The following is a 24,891-nucleotide window of genomic DNA, read 5'->3' on the forward strand; positions in this document are numbered from 1 at the left end:
CTATTTCTGACAATTGCACTAGGCTGAAAGAAAGATTAAGTAGCTTGTCTAAATCTGCACAACTAATAGGTAGTAGAGTTGGGACTCAAACTTGGTCTGTGTTTCACTAAAATGTGTTACCACATAGGAGATTGAATATGTGTACAACTCTTCAAATACACATAATCCACTTAATGTCCCCAAGATTTGAGGGAGTTTATTTTGTTGATTAAAATAGAAGCTCTCCTATACATGGGTCCATACATTGTGCATTGTTATATTTTCAGAATGTCTTCCACTTTCCCCCTTCATGTCTCCGTGTTCCAGTCAGCTTAACTAGGTAGGTAACTAGGCTTCGCCAGCCTCCCTGCCTGCTCTTGCAACATTCTCGACCAAACATGCTTCCCTCAGCCACCTCCATTTCCATTTTCACATATTTCAATCCTAGTCCACTTTTCATGGCCAAGCTCCAATAACTCCTGAGAAGATTCTCCCTGCTGGGTATCATTTCCCCTTAATTGGAATTCCCAAGACAGTCTATCTTTTCCTCCCATCACCGCTAACCGGTTTTGGCCTATTTGATCACACACACACACACACACACACACACACACACACACACACACACACACCCTCTCTCTAAAGCAAAGTGATACTTGGGGAAACAATCTATTTCTGGACCAGAATTTTATCATCCACATCACCTACATTAGTACATAAAAATAGTTATTTACTGAGCATCTACCAAATGGCAGTGATTTGCTAAGGCTTTGCACAGAGTATCTCATTTAACCTCATAGCAATCCTATAAGGTAGGTCTTAAGCCATTTTCTAGATAAGGCAGTCAAGATACAGACAACTTACGTTTTAACTTCCCCAGCCACACAGCTGAGTAAGCGGCAGAGCAGTCTTATTGCCTGAAGTCTCCTGCTCTTTCCACCATGTTCACAGCCTCTCTGTATATAAGTACATAAATAGATGGTAGATGAATAAGTAGAATAAGTAAAAAAACAAACAAAAAAACCCAAAAAACTACAGTTGCTATTAATTTGTTTTAATTGTCATCATTTCTATAAAAGGATCCTGGATAACACATAATTTCCCTGAAGCCAACTCAATCTTAACTGGAATCTTCTTAATAAATGAATATATATTTGCATAACTGAAGGCATTTGAGATTCTGACCAATTTACATATGGTAAATATGGTGATGCCAGTTAAGCCACCCTGTTAGCCACAACCAATGACTTGTATTGCTGCATTACCTCACTTATAATACCTTGTTAGTACCACCATATGCCATAGAAATAAAAGTTGCTCATAATCAAAGAAAAATTAGCCCTCAAGTGGGGAAATTTGTTTTCATTTGAGTTGTTTGTGAATGTGTAGCTCTTTGGGACTGAAACGAGTAAGACCCAACATAAACCCCTCATAGTCCTCTGGAATAGAAAAAATAATAATAATAATTTTAAAATATAGGAAAATATAATTAAGGAAATCAAAATTACCTATAATTCCACCACTAAGAGAAAGCACCACTAACATTCCAGTGACTTTTCCAAACATACAGATAGACACACAGATACGCGTCTCATAAAATGGGCATTATGCTACATATACAGATTCATGGCTGATTCATATGCAGATTCTCAGCTTCAGTGATGAATAAACTTTAATGTCATTTAAAAACCTTTTAGAAAACATGTAATATTGAGAGAAAATAAAAATTTTATGTGACCATATTTCCCAAAAATGATATTCAGCAAATTCTCTGGCATATGCTTCTATTTTTTTCCTCATTACCTATTATATAAAATTGGGATCATACTTTATCTTATTTATTGTTTACAAAAACTGGATGAAGTTCATATACTATTTTAACCTGCCTTCTTCAGTTAATTATATGTTGTGAATGTGTTTCCATGTCATCAAATCTTCTACAGCAATATTTTTAATGCCTACATGGCTATTCAATACTAATGAGCATACATGTTTTTTCCAGTGTTTTGCTTTCACAAATTTTGTGACAGTGATAATCTATGTAGACCTGTTGTATTCAGTTTTACATTGTTTTTGATGTTTACTTATTTCTGAGAGAGAAAGTGTGAGCAGAGGAGGGGCAGAGAGAGACAGAGACTGAGAATCCGAAGCAGGCTCCATGCTGATAGCAGTGAGCCTGATATGGGGCTGGAAACTCCCCAGCCATGAGATCATGACCTGAGCCGAGGTCAGATGCCCAACTGACGGAGCCACCCAGGTGTCCCTGTACTCAATTTTATAGGAGCGATTCCTGTTAATGGGAGTTCTGGGTCATAGGTTCAGCAGTTTATACAACCACCACTTTGCATTTATTAGAGAAAATATAGATAGTGCTTATCTGTACTAACTTGGAAGGATGTCTAATTTGATGCAAATCTAAAAAAATAAAAGCAGTAGCATAATAATATGTATAATATGATCTAGATCGAATTAGTATCTAACATTATATATCTGCATATAGTTTTGAGCATAGATATAAATTAAGGCATAGTTACAGACCTATAATGTTGAGCACTGGGAATACAAAAATAAATTAAGCACACTTGCTGATTCAAATGAATTCAGTAAACCAAAAGGAGAGTCCAAGTGAACAAGTAAATGTGTGTGAATGTACCACAGTGTGAATGTGTATGTTTCAAGGCAGAATATTGGCAATGTAAGGGACCTCAAAGGCAAAGGGGCCAGTTGGTCGTCAGATAAAATAATGATGGCCAGTTAAATGTGAATTTAAACTGAATTTAAACAATGATAAATAATGAATAGCTCTTTAGTATAAATATTTCCCATGCAGTATTAGCATTTATATTAAAAATTGTTCATTGCTTGCTCAAAATTCAGATTTAACTGAGCATCCTGTATTTTTATTCACTGTATCCAACAACCCTGGGCATGACCTTAAACATGATTTTATCATCACAAGAGGAAATCCTCTCTTAAGAATTAATTTACATCCACAAAAGTGACTAGAAATGGACCTGTAAACCAGGTCACTGGCAGATTTCCTGTTCAAATACCAGTGATGGTCATTTACTGAGTACCTGTGAGGCACTGTGATAAGTTCCGTTTAAGTCTCATTTCATCAAATACTCAGAAGGCCCTAAGAGGTAGGCATGATACTTGCCCACAGGGGGAGAAACTGAGGCATAGAGGTAAACAAGTTGCCCAAGATCACATGGCTTGTAAAAGTGATGGGGCCTGAACTTGAATCTAGACAATCAGACTCAGCTTGCTCCCTTTGTTCTATTGTCTATTGCCTTTAAAATAGGAGCTGGAATTGCCAAGATGACCAAGAATATCATTAGACCCTGGGGGGGAGAGTATTTGCTAGAAAAAAAAAAGAGTTAAAAAACAAAACAAAACAAAACATAATGGTACACGCCCACGTTTTGCAACCAGACAACCTAGGTTCAAAGCCCGGCCCAACCACCAAGTCAGCTACGTGAGGACACACAGGCAGTGCTAAGCCTTGCAGACAATAGTATTATAAATGTCTTAGGGTTCTTGGGAGGATGACATGATATAGAATATATATATATATATATATATATATATATATATATATATATATATATATATATATTGGGGCGCCTGGGTGGCGCAGTCGGTTAAGCGTCCGACTTCAGCCAGGTCACGATCTCGCGGTCCATGAGTTCGAGCCCCGCGTCGGGCTCTGGGCTGATGGCTCAGAGCCTGGAGCCTGTTTCCGATTCTGTGTCTCCCTCTCTCTCTGCCCCTTCCCCGTTCATGCTCTCTCTCTGTCCCAAAAATAAATAAACGTTGAAAAAAAAAAATTTTTTTAAATACATCAGAGTGCAAAACCAAGTGGTAACCATTAAAAATATACTGTATGGGAGGGGTGCTGGGTGACTCCGTTGGTTAAGCATCTGGCTCTTGATTTGGGCTCATGTCATGATCTTGTGGTTTATGATTTGGATCCCCTTCTCGGGTGCTGTGCTAATGGCACAGGGTCTGCTTAGGATTCCTTCTCTCTCCCCTCTCTCTGCCCCTCCCCTGCTAGTGAGCTCTCTTTCTCCTTTCAAAACAAATGAATAAACTTAAAAAAAAAGTTTAAAAGTTTTAAAAAATTAAAAAAAAACCTCCCATACTGTATGGGAGTTTAGAAAAGAGAAAAATCTACAATTAGTTGTGGGTCAAAAGGTTCTGTGGAGAAAATAGGAGTGAGCCGCTTCTTAGGAACCAGGAACAACTGATGTATTACATATGCAAATATAAGGTTGGTAGAAGGGACCAATATATGTAAATTTTGAAGTAATGTGAAGCATCAACTCAAGGGTATTTATGACCTCAGTCTATGTCTTGGTCTGAAATCCCGGTAGAAGTGCTTCTGAGAAGGCAGTCCTCTCTAAAGACAGCAAGGCAATGCTACATCAATCTCTTGTTCTTATGGATGTCTTATCCTTCCTCCGTGGCCACAAGACAATCTTTATAACCTGCTTGCAATAAGAGGCCCAGAAGAGTAAATGGTAACAGCTGCATGAGATAGAGGATAATGTACCATTGCAAAGGGATGGGAAAGAAATCCATCTAAGTGATTTGGTTAAAGCCACATCATCCTTCCCATTGATAAGTACAGGATTATATTTGAACATTATTTTTCCTTCTAGGAGCTACTGTTTTACTCAAGCTGAGCTTTCTTCCAGTTAAAGGTGTAAAGTATTTTCTCCCCTACAGAGTCTGTATTAATAATGTAAAATTGGCATACAGAAATATATAGTGAAATTAACATTTTGCATTCTATTTTAGAAGATATGATTTGGCTAAACATATTTAGAAATTTTTATGTAGGTGTGAATTTAAAAACTCAAGATCTTATCAGATCCAGAAACCTTTGGTTTAGATGTTACAAATATAAATAATCTGGAAGCCTCTGAGGAAAGAAAATGATTATTGTAGAGGTAAATATTTAGTTCTGTAAGATTATGTTTTAAGACCATGATTAATGGAAAGAAACCCTAGGGAGATAATTCAGCTTTGGACCTTATTTTGGGCACCTTTGTGATGTTTTCCATATTTTTTTTATTATTCAGACTTTTTTGTTTACAAATTTGCATCCAAAGAATAGCCTTACTTTTTTCTCTGTACCATTTTTGAACAGTACTAGCTGGAAATATGAAGGTGTGTTTACTTAGACATCAGGCCAAATCTAAGGACACCAGTGGAATGGAATGCCCAGCTCACCTCAGACCACTGTGCCCTGCCTGAATCTCTATTGAAAGGGCAGAAACAAAAGGGTCAGGTGGCTCCTCCCTCAGCGAATGGACAGGGTGTGTACTTGACCCGAAGTATGCCAATCCCAAGGGTAGCCAGTGACCAGCAACATGATTGAGTAAAAAAAAAAAAAAAAGTGAACTGAATCTATCAGATTCTCTCTCAGCGATTTTTAATTGAAAGGCAGCCTGAATGCACACCTATCAGTGAAAAATGAAGCTAATAGGTAATGATGAAAAGGAGGCCACAGGGTCTATCATGAGTTGTGTGCAAGTTGATGTTATTAGGAAGCAGAAACTCAGAGCAGCAGGAACAGTGTGATGGAGAGTGTCTCATTTATAAAATGCCAGTTAGAGAAGGTCATGGCCAGAAAAAGGAGAAGGAAGTAGCACAAAGAGAAAAGGTGTCATCTTGATGGGGATGCTCTAGATAACAGTTCACTATATCTCACTCTTCCAGAGCTCTGCCATTTCAGCTTTTCCTGAGTTTCCATGCACATGTCACCTGCAGTAGCTCAAATAAGTCTCTCTGCTCCTTGCAATCAAATTTCCTTGCCAACAAGACTTTGCTCAATTAGCAGAGGGAACATTTTATCTTATTCGCAACCATATATATGTGTGTGTGTATATACTATACATATATGTGTGTGTGTGTATGTGTGTATACATATACATATAATACCTCTCTCTGGGCCTGGTACAGAGTAGGTTTTTGGTAAATATTTATCAAATGAAATGAATGAATGTACAAAGGAACAGTAAAAATGATTGAAATTCCATTGCATTCAGTGGGAAGAGCAGTAACTTCCATGACTTCCCATCACCAGTGGATATTACACTTGTACTCAAGACCTATATACCTTCTCAAATTTGTCTCCTACTCAAGCCTTTTGTAAACTTCCTGAATGGGACATGTTTTTAGATTCCCTTTAACGTTGCATGTGCTATGTACTTATTACCACTTCTTAGAAACCCTCTTTTAACTCGCCCCAATCCCTCCTCTATAAGGCAGTTTCTTTCATGTTTTCTTAGTTTAGGAGAATTCGGTGTTTTCAAGTCCACTGTGTCCACAGTCCCATTTACAATTTTGCACCGCACTTTATTCAACATTGTAAAAGAAAGCATTTTCCTATATCATTAGAATTTTTTTGTGAATCTTTAATGGCTAAACAAGAAACTGTCTTGTGGGTATATCTTACATTTTACATCTTTTGTCTCCTTTTTGGACATTTTGATCATTTACTTTTGTTCTGATTTTTTCTTATAACAAACCACAATGAGTTTCTCTCTGTGGAACCATGGGTCCACATTTTTATTTTCTTATTGGGATTGCACACTACAAGTAGAATTGCTTAACCAAAGGGCAGGATTACTTCTAAAACTTCTGAAATATGTTGCCAAATTGCTTTCTTGAAATGTTGTAAGGGAGTTTAACACTCCATAGCACCGGCAATATGAGTGTCTGTCTCACCATGCCACAACTAAATTGTGACTTACCAATTTTAAAATCCTTTATTATTTTTAAACAAGCCAAGGGGTGCATAGCATTTAATTTGCATTACTCTTATTCCTAGTGAGGTTAAACATTTATGTTTGTATGTCTCTTTGTCATTTGTATTGTTTTAGTGATTGGATGTTAAATGCCTTTGTCTATTTTCTATTGAAAATTTAGGATTTATCTTACTGAATTGTAGGAGCATCTTAAAAATACTGATAAATGTACTTGAGAAGATGCTCTCCCAGCTTATTGCTTGTTTATAACATCTTATTTTACTTCAGTGGTTTTAAATTTTTATGTAGTCAACTCTCTCATCTTTTATGCGATTTCTTCCATCTATTTTATGCTTAGAAAATTCTTTTCCATCAGGATGCTAGATAACTATCATAGATACATTTTATCATATGAATTCAATTAAAAAGAAAAAAATCTTTAAAACTAGATTTACAAAAATATAAGAATATAAACACTGTGGTAGGACGTAATGAACCTTAAATAATTCAAATCTCAAAAGCCTTTGGTCTAGCCATGACACTGACTGTGTGCATCTTAGATAGTATTTGTTTCAAAATCTTTCAGAATGCCACAAAAATGCTACTGTAGCTGGACACACTCACCCAATACCAAGATATGGTGAGTCCTGTCCTCTTTGGAACTGTACTTGTTATACACACCATCGTCAAGGTCATCAACTTTCAACTTCTTATTTCAATAAAACACTGAATGAACCATTTATAACCCACAGTCATGAGTGAGCCCAACTTTGTTGAAACCTAACAATCTTTTGAAGAAATAAAACACCTTAATAATTGAAAACTTTCAAAATGACTTTAAATGGTGCAGCTTGGGCTCTTCCATTTCTCTCCTCAATAAGCAAACATAATAAAATATAACTGAGAGTGATGTTAATATAGAGAAAATCATGAAGTGATCCTACTTTCTGTTTTTAAAGGTATATATTTATAGATTATGGTACATAGACTATTGCTAATAACAAATTACTTATGTCCCAATGATTTGACATGATACCACAGCCATGAATCATACAGGAAAACAGTTCACTATGAAGGTGCAGCTACAAGTTAGAGTTGGAGATGATATCTTCTTAGAGACAATGAAAATAATTGAGAAGTTCAGGTGAAGAGTGCATCAACCTGAAGGGCTATGATTGAGGATCAATTACCTTTCCAATATCAGGAGCAAAATGAGTCTTTAGAAGGCAAAATTAGGGGTGCCTGGGTGGCTCAGTCGGTTGAGCGGCCGACTTCAGCTCAGGTCATGATCTCACGGTCCGTGAGTTCAAGCCCTGCGTCGCGCTCTGTGCTGACAGCTCAGGGCCTGGAGCCTGTTTCAAATTCTGTGTCTCCCTCTCTCTGACCCTCCCCCATTCATGCTCTGTCTCTCTCTGTCTCACAAATAAATAAACATTAAAAAAAATTTTAAAAAAAAGAAAAAAAAAGAAAAAAGAAGGCAAAATTATGCAGTGCCTTTGGTGATACTGAAAACCACAGATTGCTACTATTTTGTTTTACTCTCTTGTAGAGAATCCACAAGACATTAACCAGCTAATTGGTAGACTACCTGATAGGAGAGCCTCATTCTCAGAGGCTAGGCAGTCCTGTGCACATAAGTGCCTGAAAGTAATAATTGAGACAAAAACAGAGAGTAAAATGGTGGTTACCAGGAGTTGGGGAGGGTGAATTAGAGTGATAGTATTTAAGGGTACAACCCTGTAATGAGTGGTAAATAAGCCGTAGAGACCTAATGCAAGGTATAATGAGTATAGACAGTAATAGTGTACTATAATTACATAATGTGATAAATATCACTACATCAGTAATCACATTACAGTATATCAATGTATCAGAGTAACACATTGTGCAAAATGTTACATGTCAAATTTATTTTAAAAAATAAACAACAATAAAGATAATATTGGCTACTATTTGGTAAACTCACAGTGAGTCCCATGCACTGAGATGGGTGCTTTATGTTCATTCTTTGTTTCTCACACCCGGCTCAAGCCAGCATTACTCTCCCCACTTTACAGATGAAAATGCTGAGTGAGGGTCAGGGAAGTTAAGAAACTACATTGGGCCACCTGGGTGGCTCAGTCAGTTAAGCATCTGACTTTGGTTCAAGTCATGATCTCACAGTTTATGGGTTCAAGCCCCATGTCAGGCTCTGTGCTGACAGCTCAGAGCCTAGAGCCTGCTTTGAATTCTGTGTCTCCCTCTCTCTTTGCCCCTCCCCTGATCACACTCTGTCTCTCAAAATAAAGGCTGAAAAAAAATTAAAAAAAAAAAAAGAAAGAAATTACAGACCACTGAAGGTAAAATTGGAAAAGCCATGGTGAAACCTAGCTCTGTTTCTTTCCACTCACCACACTGTTTTGTAATAACTTACATCTATGTATAATTTTACAGCTTACAACTTTGTTGGTATACAGAGAAGGCTTTTTAATATCATTAAAATAAAGAAGCTATGTTTTAGAAAAGTTAAGGAAGTATAATGCAAATAGGCATCTACTCAGAGGCAGAAGTCCTGATGGTACTTAGAATTAGGTGGATGAGTGGCGCCTGGGTGGCGCAGTCGGTTTAGCGTCCGACTTCAGCCAGGTCACGATCTCGCGGTCTGTGGGTTTGAGCCCCACGTTGGGCTCTGGGCTGATGGCTCGGAGCCTGGAGCCTGTTTCCGATTCTGTGTCTCCCTCTCTCTCTGCCCCTCCCCCATTCATGCTCTGTCTCGCTCTGTCCCAAAAATAAAAAAAAATAAAAAAAAATAAACGTTGAAGAATTAGGTGGATGAAGGGGCTCTTACAAACGATCTAGACCAATTCATTCCCTGTATGTCTCTATTTTATTCTTTAAGCTGTGATAGCACCTTCACCAAATAGCTAATATTCTTCTTCTTGCTGCTCAGTGTAAGAGAAGTCAGCCTCTTCTTTAATCCTTCTCATTATAATGTCCAGTTTACCTGCTGGGCCATGTAGTTCACAGCCTGGTTCTGTATTCTCTTTTATCCCTTAATTTTAGGCTCCCCACAATTTTGTCCTTAAAACCAATTATCCCAGGCCTAGAATTCAATCCTTTTTTTTTTTTTTTTTTTGCTTACTTCTCCAATTCCTTGGCCCCAAAATACTGTATTGTATGTAAAAGGGGACATGGGGCACCCTTGTAAGGTTTAAAAAAAAAAAAAAACCTTTGCCTCCAAATTATCCCAAGTAATATACCAGATGCTTGAGCACCCAAGCCCTTAGCATTCCAGCAGCCATCATTATATGGTGTGGTTCTGTGACCTGTATAGAATATAAGCCTGCATGCGACCTTTCCATTTAGAGCTGCCAGGGAAGGCCACACACAGCAGGATAAGGGTTGGAAAATCTAAACAGTTTTCAGATTCATCTATATCATTCTAGATGACAGATTTATGGTCAAAAGCATTCAGATATATAACCCAAATCCTTCCTACTGCAATTTTAGACACTTTTTTTTTGAGAGAGAGAGACTGTGTGTGCAAAAGGGAGAGGGGCAGAGAAAGATGGGAGGACAGAAGATCACTGCCGTGAGCCTGATGTGGGGCTTGAACTCATGAACAGTGAGATCATGACCTGAATCTAAGTTGGCCACTCAACCAACTGAACCACCTATGTACCCCTTAGACTCTTCCTTTTAACTCTAGCTCAGGAAAAGAGAATAAAAAGTACCAGTCCTTTTCCCCACCCCTCCCCCCCCCCCAGATTTGTTTCATTCCTATGACAGTACCTCATTCACACATTCTTACAATCAGGAAAGCTATATAGAAACAAAGATAAATGAGATTTGGCCCTGATCCTCTGAGAGCTAATAGTCTAGAGAAGGAGGGAGCCCTGTGCACCAAATATAACAGTATAATGAGGGAAAGGCCATGCCTGAGAAGGCTATTGGGTTTTGAAAGCAGTCTCTTTAATGGAGACTGGAAAACTCAATAAAGTGAGTCACTGTTACTGTTATTTCTAAGGGAATGAAGTCGTATCCATTTGAACTACCTTCAGGTGCCATACAGAGGAGTATTCACAATCACTGTCATCACTGTGTTAAACATTTATTGTCTCTGATATGGAGTTCTGACTAGGGTGAAGCAAATAAAGTACCACATCAGGCACAAAATTTAAGGGGGCACCAAAAAAACTCTGTAATTAAGATAATATTTTAATGCTAGGGTGCCCGGCTAATTCTGTCGGTTAAGTATCTAACTCTTGGTTTCAGCTCAGGTCTTGATCTCATGATTTTGTGAGTTGGAGCCCAAAGTCCAGCTCTGTGCTGACAGAGCAGAGCCTGCTTGGGATTCACTCTCTCGCTCCCTCTCTGCCCCTCCCTTGCTCACATTGTCTCTGTCTCTCTCAAAATAAATACATAAACTTAAAAAAAATAATTTTATGCAATATTTTAGGAAATAAAATTAATGCAAAAGAATTCATAATGAATAAAATTTTAAAGACAGGATCAGTTAGGTATTGGTCTCAGGCACTCTGGAATCACATACGGGGTAAAGGTTTTATCTTTGAGTGGCATAATTTGAGGTGATCTGAAAAGGACAGTAAAAACAAACAGAGTGTCTGCTTTATTTTTACTCTTTTGATTATAAGCAAGAGATATGACCTAAGCTCCCATAAAGGAATATGGTGGGAGGTGGTAGTTGATTTTCATCATACAAGTAATATATGGGAGCCAACAGAGAAATTCAATAGCATGAGCCCTAATAAGCCCCTTAGACAGTAAACCCAGATTGTTTTCTAGATTCAAGGAACCTCTAGACGCTTTGGCAACAAAATTTGGGAAGCTTCAGTCTGGCTCGCTATAAATAGTGGACACAGCTGCAGCTACCCTCTACACGCTACCAGCTGATAATTTCTTTTTCTGCCCCTTTATTCACATTTAATAGCAGAATCCAATGGGCCTAGGCTTTTTTTTTTTCCTCCCCAACCCTAACCCTGCAGGTCCTACAGGTTCTAGATGCAAAGGCAGAGTCACACTCCAGGTCTAAGCGCTTCGGCTAAGTAAGGGACTGAATCGGGTTGGAGTCAATGGGGCAAATGGGAAGAGGCAGTTGCAGACAGGATAGTTTTTCTTAGAAGAAGGTTAGATGAAGCACCTCTGTCTATACCATCATTGTGGATTAACAATTGAAAATGCCAAGGAAGCTGAACACATAGCAAGTGCTAATGGACTTCAGAGAAGACAGGTCGCCAAAGGCCAGGGGTGCTAATTATACGCTATAAGAGCCTGCAATTATAAACCCATAGATATGCAAATAAATGCTGATGGCTGAACACTGGAGACTACAAAGCCATTTATCTATGGCCCTGATAAGTGGACAGCAAGATAAATGATTTGTTTACAAATTCACTTAGAGATTACACTAATATGTCTAACTACTTTTCCCCTTTTCTGGGGGCATTAACAGAAAGAAGAGAAACAGGAGGTGCCTCAGATTGGATTTTCATATTCATTACCTTCTGACCTAGGCAACTTTGAGGTTTATAATAGGATAAACAGGCTCTTTCAATTTGTGACTGGCTAAGTCACACTGCCTGAAGTCATTTCGCCATGGCACTTCTTCACTGAATAAATGTGAAGTGATGGTGGCATCTGTTCCTGCCACCCAGATTCCAATAACAGCTCATAACCTGGTGTTTCTTGTCTGTCTGGTGGAGAGGTCACAGAGAATATGCACTGAAGGGAAATGCTAAGAATGTTGACTGCTGGCATTAAGACTTCTGGACCCCAGTCCTGAGAAGTCTTCCTGGAGCCCTGTGCCTGTGAGGTGACTCTTGTGGGAACAGCAGGCAGGCATTGCTGTGACCAGGCTTGCAGGTGTACAAAACCTGTCCCTGGAGATGGAGTGAACCATGTACACCAAGCACTTAAAGCTACCAGTTTCTGACACCATAGGGGTTTCTGTCCTTCTGGATAACCTGTGAGAATTAATGATGGCCCAAGATTTTAAATGTACGTAGAAGATTCAGAATAACTTAGGACTTCCTTCAAGGAAGGAAGAGAGAGCCAGAAATACTTTTTTTTCATTTCTCTCAATGGAGAATGGTTTAAAAAAATCCATTTATTCAAAGAAAGATTTCTCAAGTACCTACTGTGTGCCATTTCCTATGCTCAGACTATAGCTTATAGCACTTACTGGGTATGTACTGTGGCCTATATAGTACATAACACATGGTAGAATCTTAGGACAGTAATGAATCTATAGGCAGAAATCTTCCAATATGAACTCAATCTTTAGGCCACTCGAAAGGACATTCTCACTGCTATTTTTAATCTGATTGTGTGGTTGCAAGAGAACATTGTGAATATTGCAAGAAGGTTCTGTCAGGTTTGTCAAGTGTTTTGTTATGTTTTGACGTTTTTCATCTACCCATCTTCTGAGATACCAAGTCTTCTCACAATTAAACTGGATTTGAAATGTCTACTTGATAGGCAGTGACTGAACAAAACATGTAAATACATAAAGGATGAAAGACTGAACGATAGGTATAAATGAGCCTGCATTATCAGTAGCTGTATCTCTGCTTTGATCAGACTTTGAATCATGAGTAATTAAGCCTGGGCAAGGAATCAATCCACCACAAAAAAATTCTGGAAGTGACTGCAGGCAAAGATAAGAGGTCCTTTTTTGAAAATTCAAGTTATCTAAGCCTTCCCCCGATACCAAATCTACTAAATATGTGAGTCATGAAATAATATTATGACTATAAAATGATTCCAGAAGTATATAGGTAAAGGTCTTAAGAGTTCAACACTGGACAAGGTACAGGACCTTGTCTTGAATTTATTGTAGTGTTTAGGGAGTAAATTTTTTCCTCTTAATTTACTTGAGTATAATACATGTAGGATTTTTTCCTTAATACATATATTTAGCCAGCTTTGATTCTGATAATTTGTTTCAAAATATAGTTCTACTGAGGTGAAAGGACTAGAGAAAACTGGTAACATCATTTTCTTGATCTGTCAAGTCAACAGCAGACTGAGAACCTGAAATGACATCATCATGAAAATATTTTATGACCTAAAAGAAGTCATCAGTTCCCTTATTCTTATTTATTTATTTATTTTTATTTTTTCAATATATGAAGTTTATTGTCAAATTGGTTTCCGTACAACACCCAGTGCTCATCCCAAAAGGTGCCCTCCTCAATACCCATGACCCACCCTACCCTCCCTCCCACCCCCCATCAACCCTCAGTTTGTTCTCAGATTTTAAGAGTCTCTTATGCTTTGGCTCTCTTCCACTCTAACCTCTTTTTTTTTTCTTCCCCTCCCCCATGGGTTTCTGTTAAGTTTCTCAGGATCCACATAAGAGTGAAACCATATGCTATCTGTCTTTGTATGGCTTATTTCACTTAGCATAACACTCTCCAGTTCCATCCATGTTGCTACAAAGGGCCATATTTCATTCTTTCTCATTGCCAAGTAGTACTCCATTGTGTATATAAACCACAGTTTCTTTATCCATTCATCAGTTGATGGACATTTAGGCTCTTTCCATAATTTGGCTATTGTTGAGAGTGCTGCTCTAAACATTGGGGTACAAGTGCCCCTATGCATCAGTACTCCTGTATCCCTTGGGTAAATACCTAGCAGTGCTATTGCTGGGTCATAGGGTAGGTCTATTTTTAATTTTTTGAGGAACCTCCACACTGTTTTCCAGAGTGGCTGCACCAATTTGCATTCCCACCAACAGTGCAAGAGGGTTCCCGTTTCTCCACATCCTCTCCAGCATCTATAGTCACAGGTGTGCTCTCTGTCTCTCTCAATATACATACATACATATACATACATATATATATATACACATATATATACATGTATATACATGTATATACATATAGATAGATAGATAGATAGATAGATAGATAGATACAGTGCTTAAGAATAAGGGAACTTATCAATGGGAAACAAATAACCCAGTGATCAATTCCCTTATTCTTAAGCACTGTGCTGGCAGTTTAGATCAGTTAATATATATATATATGTATATATGTATATTGAGAGAGACAGAGAGCACACATGTGCATTTATAAGTAAGGGGGGAGAGAGAGAGAGGGAGAGAGAGAGAGAGAGAGAGAGAGAGAGAGAGAGAGAGAATCCCAAGGAGGCTCCACGGACAGCACAGAGCCCAATGTGGAGCTTGATTTCCCAAACCATGAGATCATGACCTGAGCTGAAATCAAGAGTCAGATGCTTAATGGACTGAGCCACCCAGGTGCCCCTACATATAATATTTTTTAGTAAAGACACAGTGAGTTCTCTAAACAGTCACAGCCTTTAAACAAAGCCAGAAAATAGAGTTCTGTATATTTTTCTGTGTATACAAAAGGTGACAGATGTACCTCTGACATAATTGAATGTATCAGGCCCTTATGGTAGACCCTATCTATAGTTATCTCCTTGTTTTAGATTATCATTCTTACATTTTTCAGGAGTATATCTGTTAACATGAAATCCTGTTTATATAGCAAAAATACAACACGAGCATAAACATATTTTATCTCACATAAAAGAAATCCAGGGTAGGAAGTCCAGAAGTGGTAGGTTATTGCTCGCTATCATCAGTGAGTGACACGGTGACCATTATGCTCCACTCTCTATGTTGTTTCTTTTTATCCTCAGGTTGCTTCATAGTCCAAGATGACCATTGACGCTCCAGCTATTATATTTAGGCTCTAGGTCAGTAGAGGGAGGAAATGGGAAAGAGCAAAATCACAGGGGTCCTAGCTAAGTCAGCTCCCCTTTAGGCAGCTATCAGCAGAATCCCACACAACACTTCTGCTCCAGTTACCTTGGGCAGAACATTTTCCCTGGGCCACATTTATTTACAAGGAAGGCTGAGAAATAAAGTTTTACTACAGGAAAAGTGACTAGTGGAAAATTGGCTTTCACTTAATAAGAAAAAAAAAGAGTAAATGGATGTTTGGGAGACAATCCAGCCATCTCTGCCACAGCAACTCTTATTGTAGAGTGGAAAATTTGGAGAGTGTCAGGTCTTCTTGTGCTAACTTACACAGAATAATTCCCAGAGAGCTCATACACTCCTCCTCCTATCTTATTTAATTGATATTTATGCATTTTATTAATACAAAGTCTTTTCTAGATGAGGTTTTGTGTGGATAACCACATTTTTGGTTCAGACAAAACTGTGATCTCTCAAGCCAATTTTCTTTTTTTTTTATGTTTATTATTTTTGAGATAGACAAAGACAAAGCACAAGCAGGGAAGGGCAGAGAGAGAGAGAGGGAGACACAGAATCCGAAAAAGGCTCCAGGTTCCAAGCTGTCAACACAGAGCGCTACGTGGGGCTCGAACTTACAAGCAGTGAGATCATTACCTAAGCTGAAAATGGAGCCATCCAGGGGCCCTCAAACCAATTTTCTTTATCTGACTGGCATCATGGGTCTCTCTGTCTCTAAAACCCTCAGAAACATGCATAAATCTTCATAAAGCTGAGCATATTAACAAAGCAAAACAGATCCTTCTCAAAATTCAAGAACAGTATCAGATCTGACTGTTTTAAAATACATATTTCAGTGGATAAGTATCTTTCCTTTTACAGCACTTCACGTAGTGTAAATTACTTATAAAAACTGATTAAAAAAACCCACTTTTTAAGAATGATCTTGCAGCTGCTTTTTTTAAAGTGCTGGTGTTTGTCATTGTGAATTGTGTGAACTCTATATAATTGATAAACAGAAATTGACAAACTAGGTTTTTCTGAAAATGGAACACTTGCCTGAACAAGAATACATACTAGCTTCCGTAAATGTAATTTTATTAGTCACTGGGATAGAACAAGCCAACTTCAATAAGCTTCTGGATTACTCCTGTCCACTCCTCAGCCCTTCTACAGGTCAAGGCATCTCCTGTATGTCATGGAAGGCATTGTGTTAGGGAAGAAATTAATTCTCTAGATAGTGCATCTAAGCCATGACTGGCCCACAGTAATGCTATAAATTAGGTAAAATTTGTTCTTAATGCTTTGCTTGTCCTCTTTTCTCCCCTGTTCTGTTCAGGAAGTATTGACTGAGCAACTATAAGATATTAGGGACCAGTTTGAGGTCTGGATCTACAGAAACATGGACTGTGCCTTCACTGAGTTCACACACACACTTCCCATACCTTTGCTTAGGGATAGGGCCACCACTTGTTGTCTCTGATGTCTCATGGCCCCAACGGGCTACTCTCTCCTTCACCTGGGTCTGGCCCTGTGGACATTGCCCTGTGTCCTATCCTCCTCCTTACCTTCCCACTCAGACTTCTGGATAGTTCTTCCATTTACATTTGGATCTTTTAATTCTTACCTTAAATGGAAGATATTGGTGGCAATATCAGACCATGTGTGAGAGTGTGGTATAGGGACGCCTGAGTGGCTCAGTTAGTTGAGTATCTAACCCTTGGTTGGTTCATGTCATGGGCTCACATCATGATCTCCTGGTTTTGTGGCTTTGAGCCCCATGTTGGGCTCCACACTGACACTGTGGAGCCTGCTTGGGATTCTCTCTCTCTCCCTCTCTCTGCCCCTCCCGCACTAATACTGTCGTCTCTCTCAAATAAATAAACTTAAACAAATATTTTAAAAAGAGTGGAGTATGGAGTTATCAGATTTTTTTTAATAACCAAGCACTTTATGCATGTAGTACATACATGTTTGACTAAAGTTATAGCTGAAATTTATCTGATCTTACTATGCATGTTTGTAACAACTAAAAGATGTTCCAATTTTAGATAATGTTTTAGTGTCCCTAGATTAATTCATTTAGTAGAAATTTTACCAAAGTGATTATCCTTTTGGTAGAAAACTCTGAAATTGTTGGGGGCAATTTATGAATAAATATATAGAGGAATCACTGAGATCATGTAAGCAGTTAGATTTCTAGGTAAAGCCAAGCTCCACACCCCCCAAAACTGCAATATAAGTATGCCAAGTTTTGTCAGTTTATTCATTTGTATATGAATACAAGAAATATTTATGAAATGTGGACTGACTCTATTTTAAGTGGTTAACAAAATAAATGTACCTCCATTCTCATAAAATTTAGTGTAGTGAGAGTGATAATAATAAATTAAATGCAACAAACAAGATTAGTTCATGCTCAGAAAAAATATTATGAGGTATGAACAGGGTGCCGTGACAAATAACAGGATATCCTGACCAATGGGTTCAGGAAGGTCTCTATAAGTTTACAATTAGGATGAAACCCAAGTTTTAAAAGGAGCCATGTTAGAGAATCCCAAAGTTTGTTATTTCAGACTGCATTATCCAAAACGGTATGGCATTTATAAATTGGCTTTGACTCCATTGACGTATCTGGCATATGAACTTTCATCATGCCCAATGTCAGCCAAAGTTTTGATTTCTAAGCAGAGATACTGTTTCTTAAAAATACTTTTTCTCCAAGGCTAACAAAACCTAAGGCTCTATCTGGGGTGTTCCTTTTTGCATATGGCGAAATGCTGCTAACTGCATAGCTGTTCGGTGCGTGTGCTAACCGTGCATCTCTTTCTCTTCCTCTTGTATTACCAGGCCTCCGGAACCTGTTTACAGCACTGTGAACAAACTGTGTGATAAGCCTGCTTCTCCCAGGCACTATTCCCCTGTTGAGTGTGACAAAAGCTTCCTTCTCTCAGCTCCCTACCCCCACTACCACCTAGGCCTGCTCCCTGACTCTGAGATGACCAGGTACTGCATGCGCTTCCTCACTTCATCTTCTCGAATTGCATGTGCTTCCACAAGGATGAATGGGTAGAATCCACCTCTGCTCACTTCTCTTGCGCGTGACATCTTCCTCGGTGGAGAGATGTTCTGCTCCTTTGGTGCAATGGGAGAAATTAAGAACATTGCCTTTTCCCCCCCCTGGTGTGATCACAGAGCACTCAGACATGATCACATGATATTCCAAATGTTCTTGGTTCCCATGCATTTTTAAAAAGGTGTTAACTATATTTTTCCAGAAGAATTAATTTTGGAATTTAATTAGTTCTATTTTCCTCATACAGAAGCATAAAAGAGCATGTACGCAGTGCATTTTTTAATAATGTTTAATAAGCACTTACTATGCTCCAGGCATAACAAAGCCTAAGAAGTAGGTACTGTTATTGCCATTTAATATTTTAACAAAAATATTAAATTAATACCACTACTCAGTTGACTCCTTAAGGCATTAAACATCTTGCCCCAAACTACAGAATTAGCTGGTTCTATCTAACCACAAAGAATTTTAACCTTTATGGTATGTTACAGTAGGTATTTACCACATTCTCTTTATTTAGTTACTACCATTTTATATAAGAAAACAAAAGTTTAAAGAAGTTAACTCGTTGCCCTCAGTATGATTTTGCAAATAAATGCTGAGTTCAGATTTGACTTAGAATGTTTTGAGTCTTTCCACAACTTTGTAAACAAAACATCCTAAGTCTAAAGGTAGAGTATGAGTCTGCATCAGTATTCTAAAGTATGTGTATGCTAAATAAGAAAACCTCATCTTTACACAATTGTCAAATTCCCAGAGAGAGGACAATAATAAAAGGAGAATCTTGTGTTCCATAAGATACTTCCAATTCTGTTTAAATCAGGAGATCTCAATCATGATGTTCCTACATATAATGAGGTGCTTATCTACTTATGTTCTCAGAATACCTTTGTATGTCTTCGTAATACAATTAGGACTGTGAAAATAAGCATTTTGGAGTAATTCAAAGTGCAAATGGATAGGTCAAGAGGGTCTCCTTAGAACATCATCTCTGGTTTTTTGGTTTTTGTTTTTTTCCAAAGAAAAAGTTAAAAGTCAATTATTGGTCTTTCTAGAGCAGTTAAATAACAAATTTAATTAGACATAACATCTCTAGACATACATGAGAAAACATATTTTTGGCTACATAATCAGCTAGGGCATTTTCACTAATTTGTAACAATTAAAGCCTAACAGCATTTAAAAATGCTTTATAAATATTAATTAAATCTTCTTATATTTTTAACAAATTATGAACAGTAATTCTTGATACATTGAACCAGACAATTTTGATACGAAGAGGGCCAAGATACTATAGCCATAGGGAAGTGAGAAGGTACGCACGCACACACACCTACAATAATGACTTCCTGGTATTTAGGCATCTGTAATCAGCTATGCTACCACTTACTGAGCTCTCCTCTGTGCCAGGCATTTTGTTAAGTACTTCTTAAGATTTATTTCTTGTAACCCTGATAGTCATCTTATGAGACAGATGTTATCAATGTCTTCATTTTACAAGTAGGGAAATCGAGGCTTGGAAATCACCTGACATGCCCCAGATCATCTAGGACTAAGTGGCAGGGCTGGGATTCAAACCCAGGGGTTCATTAGCACCTGCATCAGCATAGGCCTGATGGCAGAGACATTGTTGCTTGCTGGAAAAATTCTCCACCCATTTAACTTTTTCTCTCCTTTCTCTATTTTTATCCTGGCTTCTCATCTCCCTTCTGACTCAGTGTCAATGGATCTTTTTTTTTTAATCCATGCTTTTTTTTTGATAACCCTAAAAGTTGCATTTCTTGCATCCTACTGGAAATTTTGATGCATCCCTCTCTTAAAACTCACCAATAAGCAAATTGCAGAATCCACCTTTTATGTAGACCTACCAGATATAATTCTTGTTCATTTTACTTTCTGTAATTTATATTATGAAGACTATGGGGTTTCTTTTTGTGTTTTTCCCAAATTGAGATAAATTATGGTATAATGTGGAATGTGTCTTTTTCAAATTACATACCTGCAGTAATCCTATATACCAGTCTCCAACCCTCACCCTCCATCACCCCACTGGGAATTCTATTTTCTAGTCTAATTCTGTCCCCTTCTTTTTCCTCTTCCTTCTTTTTTCTTTCATAGTTTATCCTTCATTTAAAAAAAAAAGTCACACGCATTTACATATATAATCATCTACATATATATACATATATGCACCCATTTTAGTGGCATTGTCATCAATACACTGACACTGAAATTCTTGACTTCACCCCACTTTGCTCCCCTCCCACACTTGCCCAACTCAGCAAATGGCACATTTACCCATCTCATTATTCAAGCCAAAACTTGAGATTCATACCTAAACCTTTTCTCCCTCTCACCCACCAATCTGTCTTCAAGTCCTATTGATTCTACCTCCAAATGTATCTCCAATCTATTCACATTCCTCTATGTCTATTTCCATCACTTGAGCCCAAGCCTCTATTATCTCCCACCTACATACAATAAATAGCCTCCTAATTGGTCTCACCATTGCTGCTGTTGTCCTCCTGATTTATGCTCAGTGCAGCCCAGGTGATCTGTTAAGAATACAGATCACATCTCTTTCTCTTCTTTTGCATTAGTCTAAAATGCAAAGTCACTAATACAGCATCCAAGCTCTGCATGACCTAGCCCTTGCCTGCCTCTTAAACATCTCATTTCACTCTTCCCTTTGCTGATCACACTATTCACATTCACAAAATGCACTAAATCTCTTTTTATTTCAAGTGCTTCACAAATGCTCTTTCCCCAAACTGAAAAGCTCTTCTTACACTTTGCCTTGTTAACTTCTGGTCATCTTAGATGGAAGCTTCAATTGCACTTCCTCAGAGAAGCTCCCTGAAAGAGAATATCTGGTCCCTATTATATTGTCTTCCTTTTTTTTTTTTATTCATAAGACTCAAGTGATTTATAATTATACGTTTATTTGTATGATTTTAAAACCAAACTCCCATCTCACACTCTGTGCTGCAAGCTCACTGAGTGGAATTATGTCTGTTTTGTGCACTGCTATCCCCCTAACACTTAGCACAGTGTCTGGCACAGCAGCAGCTCCAAGCTATCGAGCAACTAAATAAACATGGAAACAAGATCTGCAGACAAGCAGACAGATCCCTGTTTTGGGAACACATCATGGTTAAAGCTGTGCTTTACTCAGGTCTTACTGGATACATAAAACAACCCCAGGAGTGAATGAATCTATGCATGGGCACAAATAAGAGCAGAGTAGAGCTCACTTTGTGTGAGCACTTTCATCTTAAATTATCTCAATGGTCAGTATATTATTAATGCATTAGGTAACTGTTCTTGAAAACTGAGTAATTCCTTTCAGAGATTATAGACTTCCTCTGCAATGGAAAACACCACTCTGAGCACATGTTTCTTGAAATGCAGCCTTTAATTCAAGGGGAAAGTTCAAGGATTCTAGTTCCATTTATGACACCATCGCTTGCTTTTTCCTCTGTGACCTTAATAATCTGTAGAATCTCAGAGGTACATGAATACTTAGAATTAGATAGACAAGCTCTTATTCAACTCTATAATGATAAGGAACTCAAACCAGTATCTTCATGAATGTATATCTTCTCTACGTAGATTAGAATGTATGTTACTATCATAGATTAGAATGTGAGCTAGCCCTGTGGAAGTTAGCATGTGAAACCACCCTTATTATGTGCACCAGCTTAATCCCTAATCAGCATTCAGAAGAACAGAGGCCAGTCAGCAGAAGCAAGGGGAGCCAATCATCTCTATTCTGTGCATTTCAATAAGAATACCCAAATTTTCAGCACTTTGATTTGATAGCAAACATCCAGGAATGAATTAATTGTATACACAATTACTTCTGTAACATCATATAAAAGAAGACAGAGAAGTTGAAAAGGAAAAGTCTATAAACAACTTGGCAAAGTGTCAGCTCCTAAGGCTGCAGATTATATTTAGAGTAATTGACTTTTCAGACCTTATGAAAGCAAGAAACAGCCAGAGCCTGGAATCAAACTAAAATTTGGAGCTCTATGAAACACAAATGGGATTGCTGTGGGGCTTCTGCTTATCCAGTACATCTTTCTCGTAAAAAAAAAAAAAAGTTTTTGATGTTGTAATTGGTTTTTCTACTTGGGAGAATGGTAAATTATTCAGCTTTTGATATTCCTAGGGCAAGGAGAATACTATTTTTGTTTTCTCAATACATATGGCACATTTTCATTTGTCCTTTCACACAGGTGGTCCTAATTATTGTTGTTTTGTAGTTGATATACAGATACTTAGAACAGATGAAGACTAAAGTATATTGGCAGATTTGGGGTAGGAAGTGGACTCTGAGATATTATATGATCATAACACATCTTCACTCATTGAAGATTATATATTCATGAGATTTCTACTAGGTTCCAGGCATTATCCTGGATGCTGGGGACTCAAAGGTGAATAAGATACCATCCATCCTTTTCCTCAAACAGTTCAAAGACATGTAAATGAAGAAGTAATTGCTGTGCATTATGATGTATATAGGCTAAAGGCTCTCAGTTTCTGTAGTGTTCCTAATCTTAAGGTAACTAAAATCAGACTAGAGTAAGAGGTAGTGATAGAACAAGCATGATCTTACACTGTCCCTTCTGCACAAGGTGCACATACACACAGAAATGTTCTCCACTCATACCTTGTTTTATCAATTCCTGATATTTGTAAGAAGCTATTTATGGGAAACTTACCATTACCTTCTCAGCGTTCCATTTGCAAATCTAGCTTATAACTATTTTCTACAGAGCTTGGAATGCATGTATAAGTCACTCCCTTTGTAGAAAAAGTTGGCAGCCTCAAGCCATTCCCAGCCTTGGAACATAGAGCAGTATCTTTGTCTCTCAAGACCTCAGCCATATGTTATGGTGGCCCGTCTTTGGCAAGCTTTCTCTCCTTGCAAAATCATAGAAAATTTATGTGGGCCTTTAATCTTTTAACTGTCTCGAAGTCTGTAAATCCAAAATCAGATATAACTTCTAGATATAATAATGCTATAATAGAAGTACACGAGTCTCTAAAGGTAAAAGGGTAGGAACTATCTAACTCTGGCTCTGATTTTCTTAAAGTCTTCGGAAAGATACTGAGCTCCTCAGTCAGCGAGGGAAGAAGTGTGTTCAAAGTAGAAGTGCAGCCCAGAGTTAAGCCCCACAGTGTATAAAAGTACACTGCACTCTGGGACTCATGGTGTTACCATGTGGCTGAGGGCTGTTGGATGGGTCTTGAAGTTTTACAGTTCACAGGTTGCTGCAGTTTGTAGAGGGCCTTACTTGCCAAGCTGAAGATTTTTGACTTTATCCTGCAAGCAGTGAGGAGCTGGTTGAAGAGACTTAAAACTGAGCAAGGACATAATCTGATTTGTGTTTTTAGAAAAATCACTCAGTCAGCTGTGTCTGAAGGCAGTGAGATTAGTTAGCATATCCACCACAGTTGAAATCATGAAGAACTAACCTGAATCTGTAGAGAGAAACATAAATGGATTCAGAAGTATTTAACAAATGAAATAGGTGGTACTTAGTGATTGACTGTTGCAAGGGCAAGAATTTTCTGGCTTGGGCTATTCACTAGCTGATTATATCACCTCTTCTCAGACAGTGAGCACTCCTGTGCTCAATAAATGTATTTTTTTCACAATAAATGTATTTAAACGTAAAACTCTGTGGGAAGAAACTCAATGGAAGGAAAGGAAGGCAACATATTCTAGAAGGTCTCTTCTCTGTAGAAGGAAACTCAATGGAAGGAAAGGGGGGCAAAACATTCTAGAAGGTCTCTTCTTTGAGGTGGTGGCAACCTGAAGGCATTGGGGAGCTGGGGAAATATGTCCAGACTGTCAAGGTTTGAGGCCTTCCTTTGGCCATACTGTCACTTGGATGTAGCTAACCCCTTCGTCTTTCTCAGAACCCCATTTCACTCATCAGAAAGGGGAGGATAATTCTATCTGTGCTTTTCTCATCATAGGATTATTGTAAGGATCAAGGTAAATGGAGCAAGTGAATTTTCATCTAGGCACTATCTACATTAGTCATTATTAATTGTTTCCATATGCTCATTCTGTTTTCAAGCCTTTTGCTCATCTATATTTATGTTTAGTGCTATCACAAATGAGGTGAAAAATATTTGTTGGCATAGGTAAATCCCCTGAGACCATAAGAAAGCTGTTGATGCTGATTTTATCACTCTTAGCAGCAATCCTTCTTGTTACCATAGGCAAAGTCACATATTTTTCCTTTTATTAATACATGTATAGGCTCCCTATAAAATGTGGCATATGTCTAAAGCTATATGTGACTTCATGCTTCTATGAGATAATTTTC

The 24,891-nt window shown here is 38.1% G+C and overlaps 1 protein-coding gene across 27 annotated transcripts in view; it reads left to right on the forward strand.

Annotated features, from left to right (window-relative positions):
* The window catches only part of DLG2 (discs large MAGUK scaffold protein 2), a 2,054,427-nt gene that overhangs the window by 1,592,726 nt on the left and 436,810 nt on the right, over positions 1-24,891 (forward strand). For 22 of the 27 annotated variants that reach the window (XM_023239374.2, XM_045039809.1, XM_045039811.1 and 19 more), the window contains one exon: positions 18,316-18,471. The exons of the other annotated variants lie outside the window; for them this stretch is intronic. In XM_023239374.2, the coding sequence (XP_023095142.1) occupies positions 18,316-18,471 (156 nt within the window). The remainder of the gene's footprint in view (positions 1-18,315; positions 18,472-24,891) is intronic. 27 annotated transcript variants of the gene reach the window in all.

Source organism: Felis catus, chromosome D1, assembly GCF_018350175.1.
Source record: "Felis catus isolate Fca126 chromosome D1, F.catus_Fca126_mat1.0, whole genome shotgun sequence".
NCBI classification, from domain to species: Eukaryota; Metazoa; Chordata; class Mammalia; order Carnivora; family Felidae; genus Felis; species Felis catus.